Here is a 17649-nt window from a genome sequence, read left to right as displayed (position 1 = left end):
CGAGAGAAGTTAAGCTCAGGGAACTATGAGGCGCAAGAGGAGATTTTTGCAAGAGGAGAACAGGGGAGCGGCGTGAGCGAAAGTGCTGGAGGAAGAAGATGAAGACCTTAAATAGAGGTGCGGCGAAGCGGCGAACCGTTGGATGGAAAAAGTGTGAGGTAGATGATATACACGTGGAACAGGGGTAAAAAAATAATTTCACCCTGGGGGAGTTACAGTACGTGCGCCAGGAAAAGCGGAGGACGTGTGTCCCCCACTTGCACGACGTGTTAACATGGTAAAAATTTGGGCCCACGAGACAGAGGGAGAGGAGTTCTCGCATTTTCCCGATACAGTGATCGTGGCTATCGTCAGCAATGATGTCACCTTGACAAGATAAAATTTCGGCTACAAAGGTTTGTAAGAATGGCGACAGCAGAAGATTGTTGATTATTTCGAGAGCCTTTGATCAAATACAAGTTTTTGCCCAAATGCTCGGGGGCTACTTTGGAAAAAATGAAAAGTTCGAGAAAGACAAAATAGAAATGGTATGAGCCTATGATCAAATACAAAATATTTGCTCATAGTCTCGGGGGCTACTCCCATCGGGAGCGCTGTTCGCGCACCCGAGAGATTTGAAAATTTCGGGAGAGAAAGAAAATATAGCGGCATAAAGCGTGGAGCCTACACCCAAGCACAAGTCCTTGGTTGTAGCCTCGGGGGCTACTCCCATCGGGAACGCTGTTCGCGTGCCCGATGAAATTATAAAAAAGAAAGATAGGAGAACAGGAGAGTATATTTCAAGTTAAAGTAACTCTACATATACTCCCATCAGGAGAGCAATATAAGTCATCTGTTGACTCAATAAAATGTGCCATTCCAACAGCCGAATAAGCACTCGACAATATATTCTCAGAACGCCAAAGTTGCGAATAATTTCTGAATGCCGCAAAACTTTGCGAAGGTAAGACCCCAAATCCGTTCTGAGTGGCGTGGCGCCATCTCTGACGTCGGTTTGCTACTTCTATCCGTATCAACAGATACGAAGAAAAATCCTAACGGACGCGTTAGGTACCCGATAAATATGACTGGGACTCGACAGAATGGTAAGACCTTAAGCGGCATCTGTCGAAGTTTACACCAGTATCCCGAGGTCATGTCCGGGGACGTGATCTTGAAGTAGGTTTTTGCGGATTGCCACTAGAGCAGTTAACTAGTACCTGATCCGTCAGATGAACTAGCCCCAACTACCATTATCCCTGTACAATATAGAAATTTATATGAAGAAATATAGAGAAGTTTAAAGTTGTAGAGTAAATATAAACAGTGGAGATTTTCCCTGACTCTGCGATTCAAGCAAAATCTCGGGGGCTACTGACATAGGCATCCCCAATGGGCCTGCCAAAGATAGTACCCGGGGTTTACTGAAGGCCCACGACTCGAAGAATAAGAAGAATCAGAAGCCCGAGTTGTTATTAAGGAAAGCTAGAGTTGTATTAGGAGATGATGTTTGTAATCTTGCGGGATGAGTTGGAAACCCTCCCGGACTCTGTAACTTGTACAATACGAATCCCTCGGCTCCACCTCCTATATAAGGGGGAGTCGAGGGACAAAGAAAGCATCGAATCATTATCTCACAAACCCTAGTTTTTACTTCGTCGAGTACTTTTCGGCTGAAACCTTCGAGATCTACTTGCCCTCTACATCCAACGAAACTCTAGTCTACTATCTGTAGGCATTGACAAGTTGATACCTTGTCAGTCGAGTGTGAAGAATAATGCGCAAGCTATGCATCATATAGTGAATGCACCACTGTCAACAATATGTGCACGGCTTCACTAACATATTTTTGTTTCTGTTTTGAGAACAACTTCGGGGACATTTTTGTTTTGGTTTGAGTAGAGATCGTGGGGGAGGGGAAGAAAATAAGCCGGACTAATCCAAAACAAATAAATGCGCACGTAATAGATAACTCCTTTTGCATGTCCGGCTTCACCAGTGAGACCTCGCCGGACGCTTGGCCCGCCGTCCTGATGACGGCTACGCCAGGCGATGGTGGATGCTCCCACATCGCCTTCGCCTCCTACTGTAGCCGAGTCAATCGTTGCTAGATCCGCCGTTCCTCGATGACCGAGCCGATGCCGGTTGACCCGATGACTGCTGGGCCGACGACGGAGGCATCCACACCGATGGACCTCAAAGCGCCTGTGCTCATGGTGGACTCTCCAACAACACCTCGCCTCCAACGACCTCCTCCGCTCCAGCAACATCAGTGACATCGCGGTTCCTCTCATCTTCCACACCGCTTAATCTTCCCCCAGCTTCCATCGCCCCCCAGCTTCCATCGCCGCCTATTCTACTGGAGTTGCGCGAGAAGAAACCTACACTAGCGGCGGAGTGAGCGAGAGGGAGACAATTTTTTTTGCGATTTTGGGAGTGGTGGCCGGGGAAGGGGGGAATGGATGCGGCCGTGGGAGACGAAGGTTTTATATGCGCCGACCCCTCCGCTCCCTCCCCACATAGCTGTACACATCACCGACCCTTCAGGTATTAGTCCTGGTAGGCCCACTCCCAACAAAAAATTATTTGAAAGTTATTAAAACGCCATGCATAGGTAAACTTAGACAGAGCGACGAGATTCTAATATTTCATTGCCATCGGTTGATAAAAGTCTTTAGTTGTTATGCAATCAATTGACCAAAAAATGAAGTTGTTATGCAATACACCAAATTCAACTACGAGTAGCTCCAATGCCCTGCTTCCCGAGTGTGTCGAACATGTTGGAAGAGGAAGAGGCAAATGTGCAAGTGACCGAAGAAGAAATCGCAGCCATTTAACCATAATATTCCCCAGTTACCGCTCGAGTGGTAGCAAGTGGAGTATCCAAAGGAGAGTGGAAGGGACATCGAGGGCATTTTCTCCAGCCTACCCCATCGATTATAACTCAACAGAAGCAAACAGAGTAGCCAAAAAAGAGTAGAAGGGCCGTTGAGGGCATTTCCTCCAACGAAATACGCCGGATATTACTATAGCTCACCATGGATGGCCATTTCACCTAATACTCCCCCTTTGCTACTGCGATGATGATGGTGGTCGAAAGAGCTACACTTCGCGCTCCCGAGCCTCCGGTATTGAAATAAACCAAGACTTATGGTGAGTAAACGCAGTAACCAGAGAAGAGCTCCAACACACCCCGTCGGATACTACTATAGCTCAAACTGGATGCCCATTTAACCCTAATACCCCCTTTACTCGGTGGAAGAGGTCCGCTACAACCTCCGGTACTAAAATAAGCCAAACCTTATGGTTAGCCTCCGCAATTTGCGCGATAGCGCAACCGGTCATCTAGTGTGTGATAAAATATCAACATTTAGAATCTCAAATCAATACCATCGAAGTCACCATAAAATGTATTTTAATATGGTATAAGTTAGGTATAAGAAAGGATTCGTGGAGAAAAAAAATTCAACCTATCTAATTCTGCCCTAATTATCCTACCACCCACGTCCTCGTTCTGCTCGACCACCATGCAAACCAGCACCCACCACGAACTAGTACCCACCATCGCCGCCGCCTTCCCCACCCCCAGCGACCGCCGCCTTTTCGAAGTCAAACCAGGTAAACTTTGATCAAATTTATGACAAAAGTATCAACATTTAGAATCTCAAATCGATACCATCGAAGTCACCATAAAGTGCATTTTAATGGTATATATATAGAAACATTATTTGACCTAGGATAATATTTGCTAAGAACTAGTGTATTGTGAAAGACCTAATGTGGGACGATTTTATGTGATGGAAAAGGCGGTAGGAGAATTTATAGCTCCCAACCGCTTTGCCCTCTTATAGACCTATGAATAGTGCGCTTTATTTATTATTTTTCTTGCTAAAGAATTGTGTATTATAAAATTCTTATTTATGTGGAATTCAATAACCTCTATGTCATGAAAGCTATATCCTATATCATAGTGTAACTCACTTTCATGAATTCTTGTAACTCTTGTATAGTCAATTCTCTCATGGATATATATATTGAGGACTTTGTACGCATTGAGAGAACATGAATAAGAAGATCAAGCTTCTTTTCTCACTACCTCATTAATGTGCATTTTCCAACATTCAATTCGTAATTATATTATATAACACGTGACCATCACGACCATCTCAAGATTATTGTGAACATCATATCCTTTTCAACGGTGGGATATTATTTGACCACTCTTTATTTGAATATGTTCTTGTTCTTGTTAATGTGATTTATATTTCACATTTTGTATGCTGTAGTTTTCTATGTCAAACGTTGCCAAACTCGATTTTGTGGCTTCGGTCATCACCGGCATGGGTACTAGATGCTGAAATTCACTTGAATATCAATGAGCTCGGTGAAACAATCAAAGAAGAAAAGAAAGAATCTAGCCAAAATGAAACTAAGGCTGAATACATATAAAGATCCACTTGTTCATTGAAACAAGTTGAAATCACCAGAAAACAGTTTTTTCTCCCTAAAGCTCGTGATTGGCAGGATTTTCATTTTCAGGTATAAAAGAATTTAGTCCTGTTAACGGGCCGTGCCCGCGCCAGATGCGGGCTTTGTCAGGAACTCTTCAGGCGTTGTGGCCCTAACGCAACTCAAACGGTATGAAAACGTCACGGGCCCAAATCAAGGCTTTAAAGCCCATGCCGGCCCTGCATTCCTTTCTCCGCAAGAACAAAACGAGTGATTTACGGGGCGACCGGAGCTCGCTTGGCTGCTCGCGTCGTGGCGCGGCACCAAGAAGCTCGAACTCGAACCGATGGGGCGGCTGCGCGCGTGCCTCCGTCTCCGCCGCCTCCTCGAGACGAGGCCGCCATCATCGAGCCCCTCTCCGGCGCTCGTGCCGCACCTCTCTCCCCGCACGTCGCCCTTCTCATCCGCCGTGGCGGTCGCGGCCGCCGCGCCCCATGACTGCCGCGACTCTGGCCTCGGGAGCTCGGCCTACTGGGCCTGGATCCGGGCGGCGGCGGAGGCGGCCCCGGCGCCCGCGCCTCCTCAGGACGAGGAGGAGGAGGGCCTCTCGCGCTACATCCCCGTCAAGGCCTACTTCCTCTCCACCAGGTGAGATTGAACGCGCGAGTTCTTGCGCACTAGGTGTTTGATGGTTTGTCTGAAAGGAAAAGCTTGCTAGCGTGCTACTGTGTTCTTCCATTTTCTCATGTGACATTGTCATGAACTGTCACGGTGATTTGGTGCAGAGGAGCAAAACGATCGTTTGACTTTGTTTATCCACCTCTGTGACAGCATTGATTTGAAGAGCATGCAAGCTGAACATTTCAGCGACGTGGTACCTCAATCGACCCGATCGCTAAATTACATCGCGCTCCGGTACTCTGAATTCCCTCCAGAGATCATGGTTAGTGGGTCCAACTGGGCACTGCATATTTTGAGGGCCACGAATCGTATTCATGTTTGATCATTTGCTGAACGTGCTGTTGTAATGTACATAAGGTATAAGACAGCCTCCTTTCCCCATCGTTTTTGTAGGACATTGGAGTGAGGGATAACAGATTTTGCTATCGCTACGTGGTTGTCTTCCAATATGGCTCTGCCGTGCTTTTCAATATTGCTGATCATGAGGCTGAGCACTATCTTGATATGATCAGGAATCATGCTTCGGGATGGCTTCCAGAGATGAGAAAAGATGGTATGTACATGCTATTCACTGTCTGCCCTATTATTTTAGTAGCTGCCAAGAGAGCAAACATCCAGACAGAATACTGGTTACTAAAGATCTTAGCGCTTAATCCACTTTTGTAACGCTGAACCTGCACTATATTCTCACGTGATGGCATTTATTTCACAATGAACAGATTATGCGGTGGTTGAGAAGCCATCCCTGACAACATGGATGAAAGGAGGGCTTGATTATATAGCTCTTAAAAGTGTAGACACTGATGGAATCCGCATCATTTCAAGTGTTCTCGGTCAAAGTATCGCTCTTGATCATTATATACGGCAGGTACTTCAATTTAGCAGAGGCAACAACCTATCGCCATGTGGTTGCAAGGTTTCAACTTTATTCTTGAAGTTTAAGATGCTATTTTATAGGTCGATGATATGGTTGAGGAATTTACTGAGATCAATCGTGTCATGGAGAAGACTGGGGACTTCACAATGAAAAGAAAGAAGCTCTTTCAACTTGTGGGCAAGGCTAACTCTAATCTTGCAGATGTTATCATCAGGCTTGGCCTTTTTGACAGGTATGCCATCTATACTCCAAGGGTCACACTCCCTCCTCCTTCTGCATATTCTGTCACATGTACCATCACATGTAACTCTGTCTGAAAGATAAGAAAACATGTAACTTGAGATGCTACTCAGGTAGGAGTATATCATATCCATAGACCAGTGTGATACTCACATGTCACCTTTTTTTTGGAAAAAATAGCCAGTAGCATTAATTTATGCTGTTCGCTGAAAACCTTTCCCCATGCTTCCAAAAAAGCTTGACGCTTTTGGTCCCAAAACCTAGAATTGACACAATGCCATGGTTCTCTATTTTACTAGCCTTGTGTGCTGCATCTAGGTTCAAAGAACCTGAACATGCACCATGATTCTCTGTTTAACTAGCCTCAGGATTAGCCAAGACAAATATGAAAAAAATAAAGTTAATCACTGAATTGCACAACATCATATAATATCTCCTTGTTTTTTTATCGTAATATAAGCCACACAACTTTTTCACAGGTCTGAAATTGCTTGGAAAAATTCAAATTACGCTCAAATTTTGGAGTACCTTCGGGAAGAATATGAACTGAATCAACGTTTTGGAAGCCTTGACTTCAAACTGAAATTCGTGGAGGTAATGTGCTTGTTCTTCTTGAGTCCAATATTTGATTTCTTTTGTTCTTTTCAAGTTCTCGTTTACTTATATATTGTTGTAACAGCACAACATTCATTTTCTTCAAGAAGTGCTCCAAAATAGAAGATCAGATTTGCTGGAGTGGGGTGTCATAATACTACTGACTATTGAGATTGTGATCTCACTATATGAAATCATCAAGGACTCCAGCATGATGTCTTGAAAGCACAGATCATCAGTCATCATCTACAGTTATACTCGTTGGCCCATAGCATGGTGTACTAGAGTACTAATGCAGACTCTTTCCCCTTCTGTATCAGTTCCCTACTGATCTCTAACCTCAGTGGAAAGCAAGTTGACTTGGGGGCTATGTTCCCTCGAAGCACTTTCCTCCTTGCTCTTTTTTTGTTTTTTGGAGTGCACTTTCTTTTGGCTGCTCTGGCATTTCCTAGGAATGCATTTTTTGGGGTTTGTTCACCCTTTTGTTCCAACTAAGTTCTATAGCTGACAAAGTCAGAAATTAGTTACTCCATTCACCAATGATCAACAACATTCATGGATAGTATTTTCATATATTATGTGTTCTGTTCTCAACAACACAGCTGCAAGTGTTCAGCTACTATTAGGCTTTGTTTGGATGTCTATATTGGCATTGAATTGGACTCTAGTGCCAATTGCCAAATAAACGAATGCATTGAAATGGATTGCAATTCAAGATCTTTTGTTTATTATGCACACATATAACTTGGATTGCGAGTTTCCTACCCATCCATGTAGCTGACGTGCCTGCCTCCCTTGCTCTGCACGTGGAGCACGGAAGGTGAAGAGAGGCCGACCCTCGCAGGGTCCAAGAAGACAAGATACTGTCCTGAGGTGCTTAGTATGTTAGAGTTGCTCAATGCATTATCAGAAGACTTGGCGACCCAATAAAATCAACACACCGTAGGTGCACACAACAGCAAAGAAATGCGATACCGGCATAATCACCAATTCAAAGGAGAAAAGTTACAAGATGCCAAAGAATAGACACAACGCTCCTGCTTCAACAGCAAAGAAATGTGATACTGGTATAACCCTAATCACGAACTTTATAAGGACTGATACGGCGGATGACCGAGAGGCTCGTCGGTGGCCAAGGAGCCAAGCATCTCTGCACACGTACGCGGCGACACATGAGGCATGGAAAGAGGAAGCAACAACGGTGGTGTAATATTAGGGAGGTGATGACCTGCCCTTGATCGGGAAATCGGGTGGGAACTAGAAACTAAGTTAAGAGAATATGTCAGAATTACTATTTACATGGATGAGGCAGAAGTCCAAAATACCCTTCTGTGTGAAGGGTTAGAGCATCCCAAGTTGCGTCTGATCCCATATGACACGTTTTGTTCAGCGAGGACCAATAACCTGTCGGGCGCCTTTAGAGCATCTTCAACAACATTGCTAAAAACTGCAAATATAGCAATTTGCTCCAAAAACGGTGCTCCAAGAGCATTTGTATAAGTGGTCTTCCCCCACAAAATTATAGCAAGCTTGCTATAGTTGCCTCTCCACTTTGTAAATTTAAAGTCTGGATGCACTTTGTATAACCGGTGAAGCAACCCGCGAGAAAAGCAACTGCCGAGCCGGAGGTTTCTGCTCGCGCCCGACCGTTGATGTCGTTGCCGTCGCCGGCCATCGCCGTCCATCGCCGCACAGCCGCCGCCGTCCCGCCTCCGCTGCAACTTCCCGCGCCCTACCAAACCTTTCACCGCCCAAGCTCTTCCTCCCGAGGCCAAATCCGAAGGCTAGTAAAGCAAAACTTTGTGTGAATTGCTATACCTTCTCTCTCCCCTTTCTATACCCAAAATTTGGCAATCCAATATAACAATGTTGTTGGAGATGCTCTTAGGGTGACCCAACCCACAGGGGAGCTTGGGAGCGTCAGACACAATGCGTTTCTCACACCACGTAGGATACGGGCCGCGAGCAGTGGTGGTGAGTGCCTGGGCACACCCTTGACGACGTCATCGACCACATCAACTTCAAGTCCATGGTGTGTGGGTTGAGTGTTCAGGTTTAAAAGCACCCACGGTCAACCGTAAGCTAAGTTTTTTTTTTTTGAAATGAGACAAAAGACTTGCCATATTTTCATTAATAAAGAAGAAGAATAGATGACTGTTTATTCACGAAAAACCAGCCTAAAACCAGTACAAATACACAGCCACCCTGACTACCCACATAAGACTGAAGCGAGACATCGAGGTTGCCCACCAGCATCATCGTTATTACTCTGCAACGACTTAGACTTCCCAGATAAATGACCACGGAAGACCTCGCCGTAGCAGCATCGTGAAGCTTAAATCGACCTATGTCCCTCACACAGAGACTTGTAGCTTCAACTCTGATGACATGCTTTGAAGAGGAGATGTAAACTAAGATTATCACTATTGCCAGATACATAGAGTAGGTAAGTGGATCCTCATGCATGCAACTTGGTTATGACTTACGAGTGTGTATGTATGCATAGACGTGTGGTGATGCGGGATTGCATGAAGAATACACACCCAATTCATACCTTCAATCGACCAAAAGCCCACACTAAGAATTTCGAAGAGTGACATGACTGTAAACCTGGAGGCTTTCACGTCTCTCGAGTTGTGAATTTCAGTCTTAAGTGGATTCTCTATAATAATGTGCATCATATGTTTTTAATTCATCTTGTGTTTCTTTAGTCGATTATTATTGTATCCGTTTTTTCTCTTCATGATCTAAGAGTATTTTTGTTCCAACACTTGCATGTGCTGTTTTGTTTCTTTTACATTTGCGTCGTTGCGTGTATGCAGTACAAACATACTAAAATGCCGGAAGCGAAACGCTGAAATAGCGCAAATGTCAAACGGGAATCTCGAGTCATCAAAGCACGCTACCTTAGTCAGTAAGTACTTTCCATACATGGCCACACAAATAAAGGAGTTAAGAGCCTGGACGGCGCAATCCTACCGTGAAGGGAATCGCAATTCATCATGCATCCGTCTTGATCACGCCGCAAACGGCAAATCCAGAACCGCCGCGCACAGCGAGGCGGCGGCAGCGGCGAGAGCCCACGACGAAACCCCGGTGACGGGGACGGCGCCGCTGGCGGACGGCGCTATGGCTGACGGCGGCGGCGCGGGGCGCGGCTCGACGAGCACGGTGACCTTCATGCCGTTCCAGCAGTAGCCGCGGCTGCAGATGAAGTAGTAGCGGCCGGTGCGGTTGAGCTGGATGACGTAGTTGCGGCCCCGGTCGTAGCGGACGACGGGGTTGCTCGGGTCGCACTTCTGGTACGCCGCCTCGTCGGCCACCTGCACCACGTCGTACATGTCCTTCTCGTAGTTGAACTCTGCGCACGCAAGCAGAATCAATCAGGTCGATCGATAAGACGGCCATGGAAGTGGGGACGAGCGACAGGGAGAGAGTGAGGTGAGATGCGTACGGAGCCAGTCGTCGACATGGAAGTGGTATTTGTCGGGCCAGGCGGTGTAGTTGACGTTGGGGGCCCAGTTCTGCTTGTCGCCGACGACGAACTTGGTCGCCGCAGAGGGCGCCGGCGCCGCCGCCGCGAAGAGGAGGAGCGTCAGGAGGGGGAGGAGATCGCGCGCGGCTGCCATTCTTGGAGACCGAGATATCGGTGGGGACGAGAGAGATGAAGGGGGTGGAACGCGTGAAGCCGGGAGGGAGGGTATTTATGGGAACCGGCGGCCGGGAATACGAACAAGCTACTAGCTAGCCCGCGTGTGTTGTGGGCGGCTGGTGCCAGGCGGTACACGGCCATCAGACGGTGATCGGTGAGAGCTCATGGTAAGCTGGCCGTATGCAGCCGAGACATTGCTGGAGCGTTTCCGGTAGAATGCATTTTGCGTGACTTCCGTTCCTGATGGGATCGGCGGCGCTTTACTGGCCGGTGACTTCCGGTAATTTCTGCCGTATCTACTCCGTATTTCCTTTGCGGTTTGCCGCCATTGGAAGGAATAATTTTCAGTTTTTTAGACTGTTTACAGTGGGAGTAATATAGCTAGTAATATCACACATCTAAAAGTATTTTAATGACATGACACGCTAATAAATGAAAAAAAAAGAGTGAGGTGATAACTAGCTATGTTATCATAACATCACACACCTCACGGTAAGATGAGTCTACAATATAATAAATAATACAATGCATGACACCACATATAAGCTACTACCCACTACGAAGGTAGTAACCTAGACTAGTTTAAGTTACTCCCCACTATGACCAGTGATAACCACAAGTATAAGGGATCGCAACAGTCTTTGAGGAAAGTAAAAAACCCAAATTTATTGATTCGACACAAGGGGAGATAAAGAATACTTATAAGCCTTAACAACTGAGTTGTCAATTCAACTATACCTGGAAAAGCACTAGTAACAGGGGTGATGTGAAAGCAGCAATAATATGAGAGCAATAGTAATAAAGAATAACAAAGAGCAGAGCTTGAATACGCAGGCAATGACACCAGAAAATAGTTGATACTACTTCTAATGGCATATAGGACCGAGTGAGTATTTGATGATGAAAGATGGACCGGGGTTCCCAGCTATCTACACTAGTGGTAACTCTCCAATAACAAGTGTTGGGTGAATAAATTACAGTTGAGCAATTGACATAATTATTATAGCATTAAGACAGAACATCCAATTTATTAATCATGTAGGCATGTTTTCCATATATAGTCATACGTGCTCGCAATGAGAAACTTGCATAACATCTTTTGTCCTACCAGCCCGTTTGCAGCGGGGCCTCAAGGGAATATCTACTGGTAATTAAGGTACTCCTTTTAATAGAGCACCAGAGCAAAGCATTAACACTTGGTGAAAACATGTGATCCTCATATCTAAGCCATCCCCTCCAGTTATCCCAGTTGCTGTCATTCTAGGGCATCGGGTTCCGGACATAGACATGTGCAAACAACATGTAGATACAATCTAAGCAATAATTATAGAGTTTAAATCTAAGATCATACCACTCGTGCACTAGTGACAAGCATTAAACACAACAAGATTGCAACAACAATAACTTCACAAACTTTATAGATAGACTGATCATAATGTAACAATTCATCGAATCCCAACAAACACAACACCGATTACATCAGATGGATCTCAATCATGTAAGCCAGCTCATGAGATCATTGTATTGAAGTATGATACGTCTCCAACGTATCTATAATTTCTTATGTTCCATTCTAGTTTTATGACAATATCTACATGTTTTATCCATACTTTATATCATTTTGATGCATTTTCTGGTACTAACCTATTAACAAGATGCCGAAGCGCCAGTTCCTATTTTCTGCTGTTTTTGGTTTCAGAAATCCTACACAGGAAATATTCTCGGAATTGGACGAAACAAAAGCCAAACCTCCTATTTTTCCGAGGGACACACGGAGCCAGAAGGGCAAGCCAGGGGGAGGCCCACGACCTCCACACCATAGGCTGGCGCGGCCAAGAGGGGGGGCGCCGCCATATGGGGTGGGCCCCTCGGGCACCCCTCGCGCCACCCTTTCGCCTATATATTCCTTCCGTCACGAAAACCCTAAAACGATCAGTCATATTCCACGAAAAGTTACGTAGCCGCCGCCATCGCGAAGCCAAGTTCGGGGGACAGAAGTCTCTGTTCCGGCACGCCGCCGAGACGGGGAAGTGCCCCCGGAATCCATCTCCATCGACTCCATCGCCATCTCCATCGCCGTTGTTGTCTCCCATGATGAGGAGGGAGTAGTTCTCCCCCGAGGCTGAGGGCACTACCGGTAGCTATGTGGTTCATCTCTCTCTCCCATGGTGTGATCTTTATGTGATCATGAGCTTTCTAATCTAGTTGAATATGTAGATGTTGCTCTTGTCTATTATGCACTCTAGAGGTTATTTTAATATGAACTCTGGAGTTACTCTCCACGGTGTGTTGGTGACAGTGTGCGCATCGTGTGTGATTCCTTTATGAAGTTCTGGAGCTTGTTTACTCCGGCTTGAGGTGTGCTTTTGCAGCCCTACACAATGAATGGTGTTTGTTATCCAACAAGAGAGTGTTTGAGAGTAGTGTTTATTTATTCAGTTATGTGATCATTGTTGAGAGTGTCCACTAGTGAAAGTATGATCCCTAGGCCTTGTTTCTAAGCGTTGAAACACCGTTTCCAACAAGTTCTGCTACATGTTCGTTTGCTGCCATTTTTATTTCAGATTGCAATTACTACTTATAATCATCCATATTACTTGTATTTCACTATCTCTTCGCCGAACTAGTGCACCTATACATCTGACAAGTGTATTAGGTGTGTTGGGGACACAAGAGACTTCTTGTATCTTAATTGTAGGGTTGCTTGAGAGGGATATCTTTGACCTCTACCTCCCTGAGTTCGATAAACCTTGGGTGATTCACTTAAGGGAAACTTGCTGCTGTTCTACAAACCTCTGCTCTTGGAGGCCCAACACTGTCTACAGGAATAGAAACGTGCGTAGGCATCAAGCTATTTTCTGGCGCCGTTGCCGGAGAGGTAAGGTAAAAGGTATTCACATCCTCCGACTACTAAGCTATTTCCTAGCACTATTGCCGGTGTGTGAGTGCTCGAAGGTATCTCCTTTAGATTCTGCAATTTTATCTTTTTGTCTCTTGTTTTTATTTTCACTAGTTAGGCTTAATGGAAAATAACAAAAAAATTAGAGATCTTTATTAACTTTATATTGAATTAGGACATGATGTGTTTGAAAAGAGAACTAAAAAACTCATGGAACTTTGTTTGCAAAATAGTTGTAGCAATGTTTTTAGCATGAATTCTTTGAACACTATTATTTTTAATGCTATGGAAAAGTCTAAGCTTGGGGAAGCTGGTTGTGATATTTGTAGTCCCCCAAGTTTTGAGGTGAAAATTTTCTTTGATGATACTTTGCCTCCCATTTATGATGATTATAATGATAGTGGTATTTTGGTGCCACCTACTATGGAGGATAAAGTTTATTATTATTATACCATGTCTGCAATTTATGATGATTACAATGATGGTTGTGATAGTTTTACTCCCACTATTACTAATAAAATTGATTATGCTTATGTGGAGAGTAATGATACTTTTATGCATATGGATCATGATAAGAATGCTTTATGTGATAGCTATATTGTTGAGTTTATTCATGATGCCACTGAAAATTATTTTTGAGAGAGAAAAGTATGGGTATGGAAATCTTCATGTTACTAAATTTCTTCTCTTTATGATGAATGTTTTGAGCTTTCTCTTGATTTGCTTTTATTTGCTGGGTACTTTAAGACGTACTGGTCCTTATGAGAGAGGGAGACACGATTTCATATATCACAATAATATTAAGTCTCCTCTCCTTGTGTTAAATTTTTTGAAGTTACACTTGTTATGTCTTCCTATGCTACTCACTTTGTTCTTCATTGACTTGTTTTCTTACAAGGCTCCTATGCATAGGAAGAGTGTTAGATTTAAACTTGTTTTATATATGCTTCTTGATGCTCTCTTTTCAACTCTCATCTTTATGTGAGCATCATAAAAATCACTATGCCTAGCTAAAAGGCGTTAAAGAAAAGCGCTTATGGGAGACAACCCATCATTTTTATTTTCTGTTATTTTTGCTTTTCTTTTTGTTTTGAGTCAAGGTACTTGTTACTTCTGTATCAATACCTTTGTATCTTTATTTTCTTGCATTGTTGTGCCAAGTAAAGTCTTCAATAGAAAGTTGATACTAGATTTGGATTTCTGCGCAGAAACAGATTTTTAGCTGTCACGGTTTTGAGTTTTTCTCTTTGTAGAAAAATCTAAAAATCCTGAAAAAAATCATGAGTAATCCTCGGATATGTACGCAACTTTCATTTAACTGTAGCTTTTCCATCTGAGCATGTTAAGTGCCTCGAAAAAAATCGTCTTCACGGACTGTTCTGTTTTGACAGATTCTGCCCTTTATTTCGCATTGCCTCTTTTACTGTCTTTGAGTGGATTTCTTTGCTCCATTAAATTTCAGTAACCTTGGGTAATGTCCATACGTGTTGGGAATGATTGTGTCCTTGCTGAACATGTGAATTTTTGATTATGCACTAACTCTCTAATGAGATTGCTTTGAGTTTGGTGTGAAGGAAGTTTTCAAGGATCAAGAGATATAATATGATCAAGAAGAGTGAAAAGTCTAAGCTTGGGGATGCCCCCGTGGTTCATCCCTACATATTTCGAGAAGACTCAAGCGTCTAAGCTTGGGGATGCCCAAGGCATCCCCTTCTTCATCAACAACTTATCAGGTCACCTCTAGTGAAACTATATTTTTATTCCGTCACATCTTATGTGCTTTACTTGGAGAATCTGTGTGCCTTTATTTTCGTTTTGTTATTTTCATTCTCTGAATAAAATCGGATCCTAGCAATCCTTGTGTGGGAGAGAGACACGCTCCGCTTTTTCATTTGAACACTGGTGTTCTTCGTTTTACTTTTAATGTTCATGACAAAAGCTGAAAGCCGCTGCACTTGTTGCTATTTGGTTGGAAACAGAAAATGCTTCATGTGGTAATTGGTATATTATCTTGAATAATTTGATACTTGGCAATTGTTTTGAGCTCTCAAGTAGATCATGTTTAAGCTCTTGCATCATGTAGTTTAAACCTATTAGTGGAGAACTACCGTAGAGCTTGTTGAAATTTGGTTTGCATGATTGGTCTCTCTAAGGTCTAGATATTTTCTGGTAAAAGTGTTTGAGCAACAAGGAAGACAGTGTAGAGTCTTATAATGCTTTGCAATATGTTTTTTATGTAAGTCTTGCTGTACCGGTTTATACTTGTGTTTGCTTCAGACAACCTTGCTAGCCAAAGCCTTGTACTGAGAGGGAATGCTTCTCGTGCATCCAAAACCTTAAGCCAAAACCTATGCCATTTCTGTCCACCATAACTACCTACTATGTGGTATTTTTCTGCCATTCCAAGTAAATACTTCATGTGCTACCTTTAAACAATTCAAAACTTTATTACTCATTATTTGTGTCAATGTTTTATAGCTCATGAGGAAGTATGTGGTGTTTTATCTTTCAATCTTGTTGGGCAGACTTTCACCAATGGACTAGTGGCATATACATCCGCTTATCCAATAATTTTGCAAAAAGAGCTGGCAACGGGGTGCCCAGCCCCAATTAATTAACGTTCATTAATAATTATCTTCAAATGTTTTGCCCTGATTTATCAGTAAGCAACTTAATTTTGCAATAGACACTCCTCCATGGTATGTGAAATGTTGGAAGGCACCCGAGGATTCGGTTAGCCATGGCTTGTGAAAGCAAAAAGTTGGGAGGAGTGTCAACTATAAATAAAACTAAAATACATGTGTAAACAAAAGAGAAGAGGGGTGATCTACCTTGCTGGTAGAGATAACGTCCTTCATGTGAGCCGCTCTTTGAAAGTCTGTTTGACAAGGGGGTTAGAGTGCCCACTACCATTCGTTGACAACAACAAACACCTCTCAAAGCTTTACTTTTATGCTCTCTTTATGATTTCAAAACTTGAAAAGCTCTAGCACATGATTTAATCCCTGCTTCCCTCTGCGAAGGGCCTTTCTTTTACTTAATGTTGAGTCAGTTTACCTACTTCTTTCTATCTTAGAAGCAAACACTTGTGTCAACTGTGCGCATTGATTCTTACATGCTTGTTTATTGCACTTATTATATTACTTTGTGTTGACAATTATCCATGAGATATACATGTTGAAAGTTGAAAGCAATTGCTGAAACTTAAATCTTCCTTTGTGTTGCTTCAAAACCTTCTATTAAGAATATATTGCTTTATGAGTTAACTCTTATGCAAGAATTTTTGATGCTTGTCTTGAAAGTACTATTCATGAAAAGTTTTTGCTATATGATTCAGTTGTTTAGTCATTATCTTTTTGTTAGCAAACTATAGACCATTGCTTTGAGTCACTTCATTCATCTCATATGCTTTACAATAGTATTGATCAAGATTATGTTGGTAGCATGTCACTTCAGAAATTATCCTTTTTATCGTTTACCTACTCGAGGGCGAGTAGGAACTAAGCTTGGGGATGCTTGATACGTCTCCAACGTATCTATAATTTCTTATGTTCCATGCTAGTTTTATGACAATATCTACATGTTTTATCCATACTTTATATCATTTAGATTCATTTACCGGTACTAACCTATTAACAAGATACCGAAGCGCCAGTTCCTGTTTTCTGCAGTTTTTGGTTTCAGAAATCCTACACAGGAAATATTCTCGGAATTGGACGAAACAAAAGCCAAACCTCCTATTTTTCCGACGGACACACGGAGCCAGAAGGGCAAGCCAGGGGGAGGTCCACGGCCTCCACACCATAGGCTGGCGCGGCCTAGAGGGGGGGCACGCCACCATATGGGGTGGGCCCCTCGGGCACCCCCTTGCGCCGCCCTTTCGCCTATATATTCCTTCCGTCGCGAAAACCCTAAAACGATCAGTCATATTCCACGAAAAGTTACGTAGCCACCGCCATCGCGAAGCCAAGTTCGGGGGAAAGAAATCTCTGTCTCGGCACGCCGCCGGGACGGGGAAGTGCCCCCGGAATCCATCTCCATCAACTCCATCGCCATCTCCATCGCCGTTGCTGTCTCCCATGATGAGGAGGGAGTAGTTCTCCCCCGAGGCTGAGGGCTCTACCGGTAGCTATGTGGTTCATCTCTGTCTCCCATGGTGTGATCTTTATGTGATCATGAGCTTTGTAATCTAGTTGAATATGTAGATGTTGCTCTTGTATATTATGCACTCTAGAGGTTACTTTAATATGAACTCCGAAGTTACTCTCCACGGTGTGA

The 17649-nt window shown here is 43.7% G+C and overlaps 2 protein-coding genes across 2 annotated transcripts; one reads left to right on the top strand and one right to left on the bottom strand.

Annotated features, from left to right (window-relative positions):
* Positions 1–4741: 4741 nt before the first annotated feature.
* Positions 4742–7417, top strand: LOC127343711 (protein RETARDED ROOT GROWTH, mitochondrial). Its single transcript, XM_051369902.2, has 7 exons — positions 4742–5076; positions 5260–5371; positions 5503–5662; positions 5829–5977; positions 6067–6218; positions 6706–6820; positions 6906–7417. Exons 1-7 carry the CDS (start codon positions 4775–4777, stop codon positions 7041–7043), a joined length of 1128 nt encoding a protein of 375 aa, XP_051225862.1. The 5' UTR covers positions 4742–4774; the 3' UTR covers positions 7044–7417.
* A 2292-nt stretch (positions 7418–9709) lies between these two features.
* On the bottom strand, positions 9710–10512 carry LOC127338588 (early nodulin-like protein 19). Its single transcript, XM_051364643.2, has 2 exons — positions 10275–10512; positions 9710–10181 (listed from the first exon to the last, which is right to left on the bottom strand). The coding sequence occupies exons 1-2, from the start codon at positions 10447–10449 to the stop codon at positions 9838–9840; spliced, it is 519 nt and encodes a 172-aa protein (XP_051220603.1). The 5' UTR covers positions 10450–10512; the 3' UTR covers positions 9710–9837.
* Positions 10513–17649: the final 7137 nt, after the last annotated feature.

This window comes from Lolium perenne, chromosome 3 (assembly GCF_019359855.2).
Source record: "Lolium perenne isolate Kyuss_39 chromosome 3, Kyuss_2.0, whole genome shotgun sequence".
Classification (NCBI taxonomy): Eukaryota; Viridiplantae; Streptophyta; class Magnoliopsida; order Poales; family Poaceae; genus Lolium; species Lolium perenne.
Note: the sequence above shows the minus strand (reverse complement) of the source record. Positions and strands in the feature narration are given on the sequence as shown.

Bases quoted from the DNA above. Each gene is read 5' to 3' on its own strand.
- LOC127343711 (XM_051369902.2), top strand. From the start codon at position 4,775: ATGGGGCGGCTGCGCGCGTGCCTCCGTCTCCGCCGCCTCCTCGAGACG. The intron at 5,077-5,259 runs GTGAGATTGAAC...CCTCTGTGACAG, and splicing joins GCCTACTTCCTCTCCACCAG to CATTGATTTGAAGAGCATGC. The intron at 6,821-6,905 runs GTAATGTGCTTG...TTGTTGTAACAG, and splicing joins TCAAACTGAAATTCGTGGAG to CACAACATTCATTTTCTTCA.
- LOC127338588 (XM_051364643.2), bottom strand. From the start codon at position 10,449: ATGGCAGCCGCGCGCGATCTCCTCCCCCTCCTGACGCTCCTCCTCTTC. The intron at 10,182-10,274 runs GTACGCATCTCA...TTGCGTGCGCAG, and splicing joins CCATGTCGACGACTGGCTCC to AGTTCAACTACGAGAAGGAC.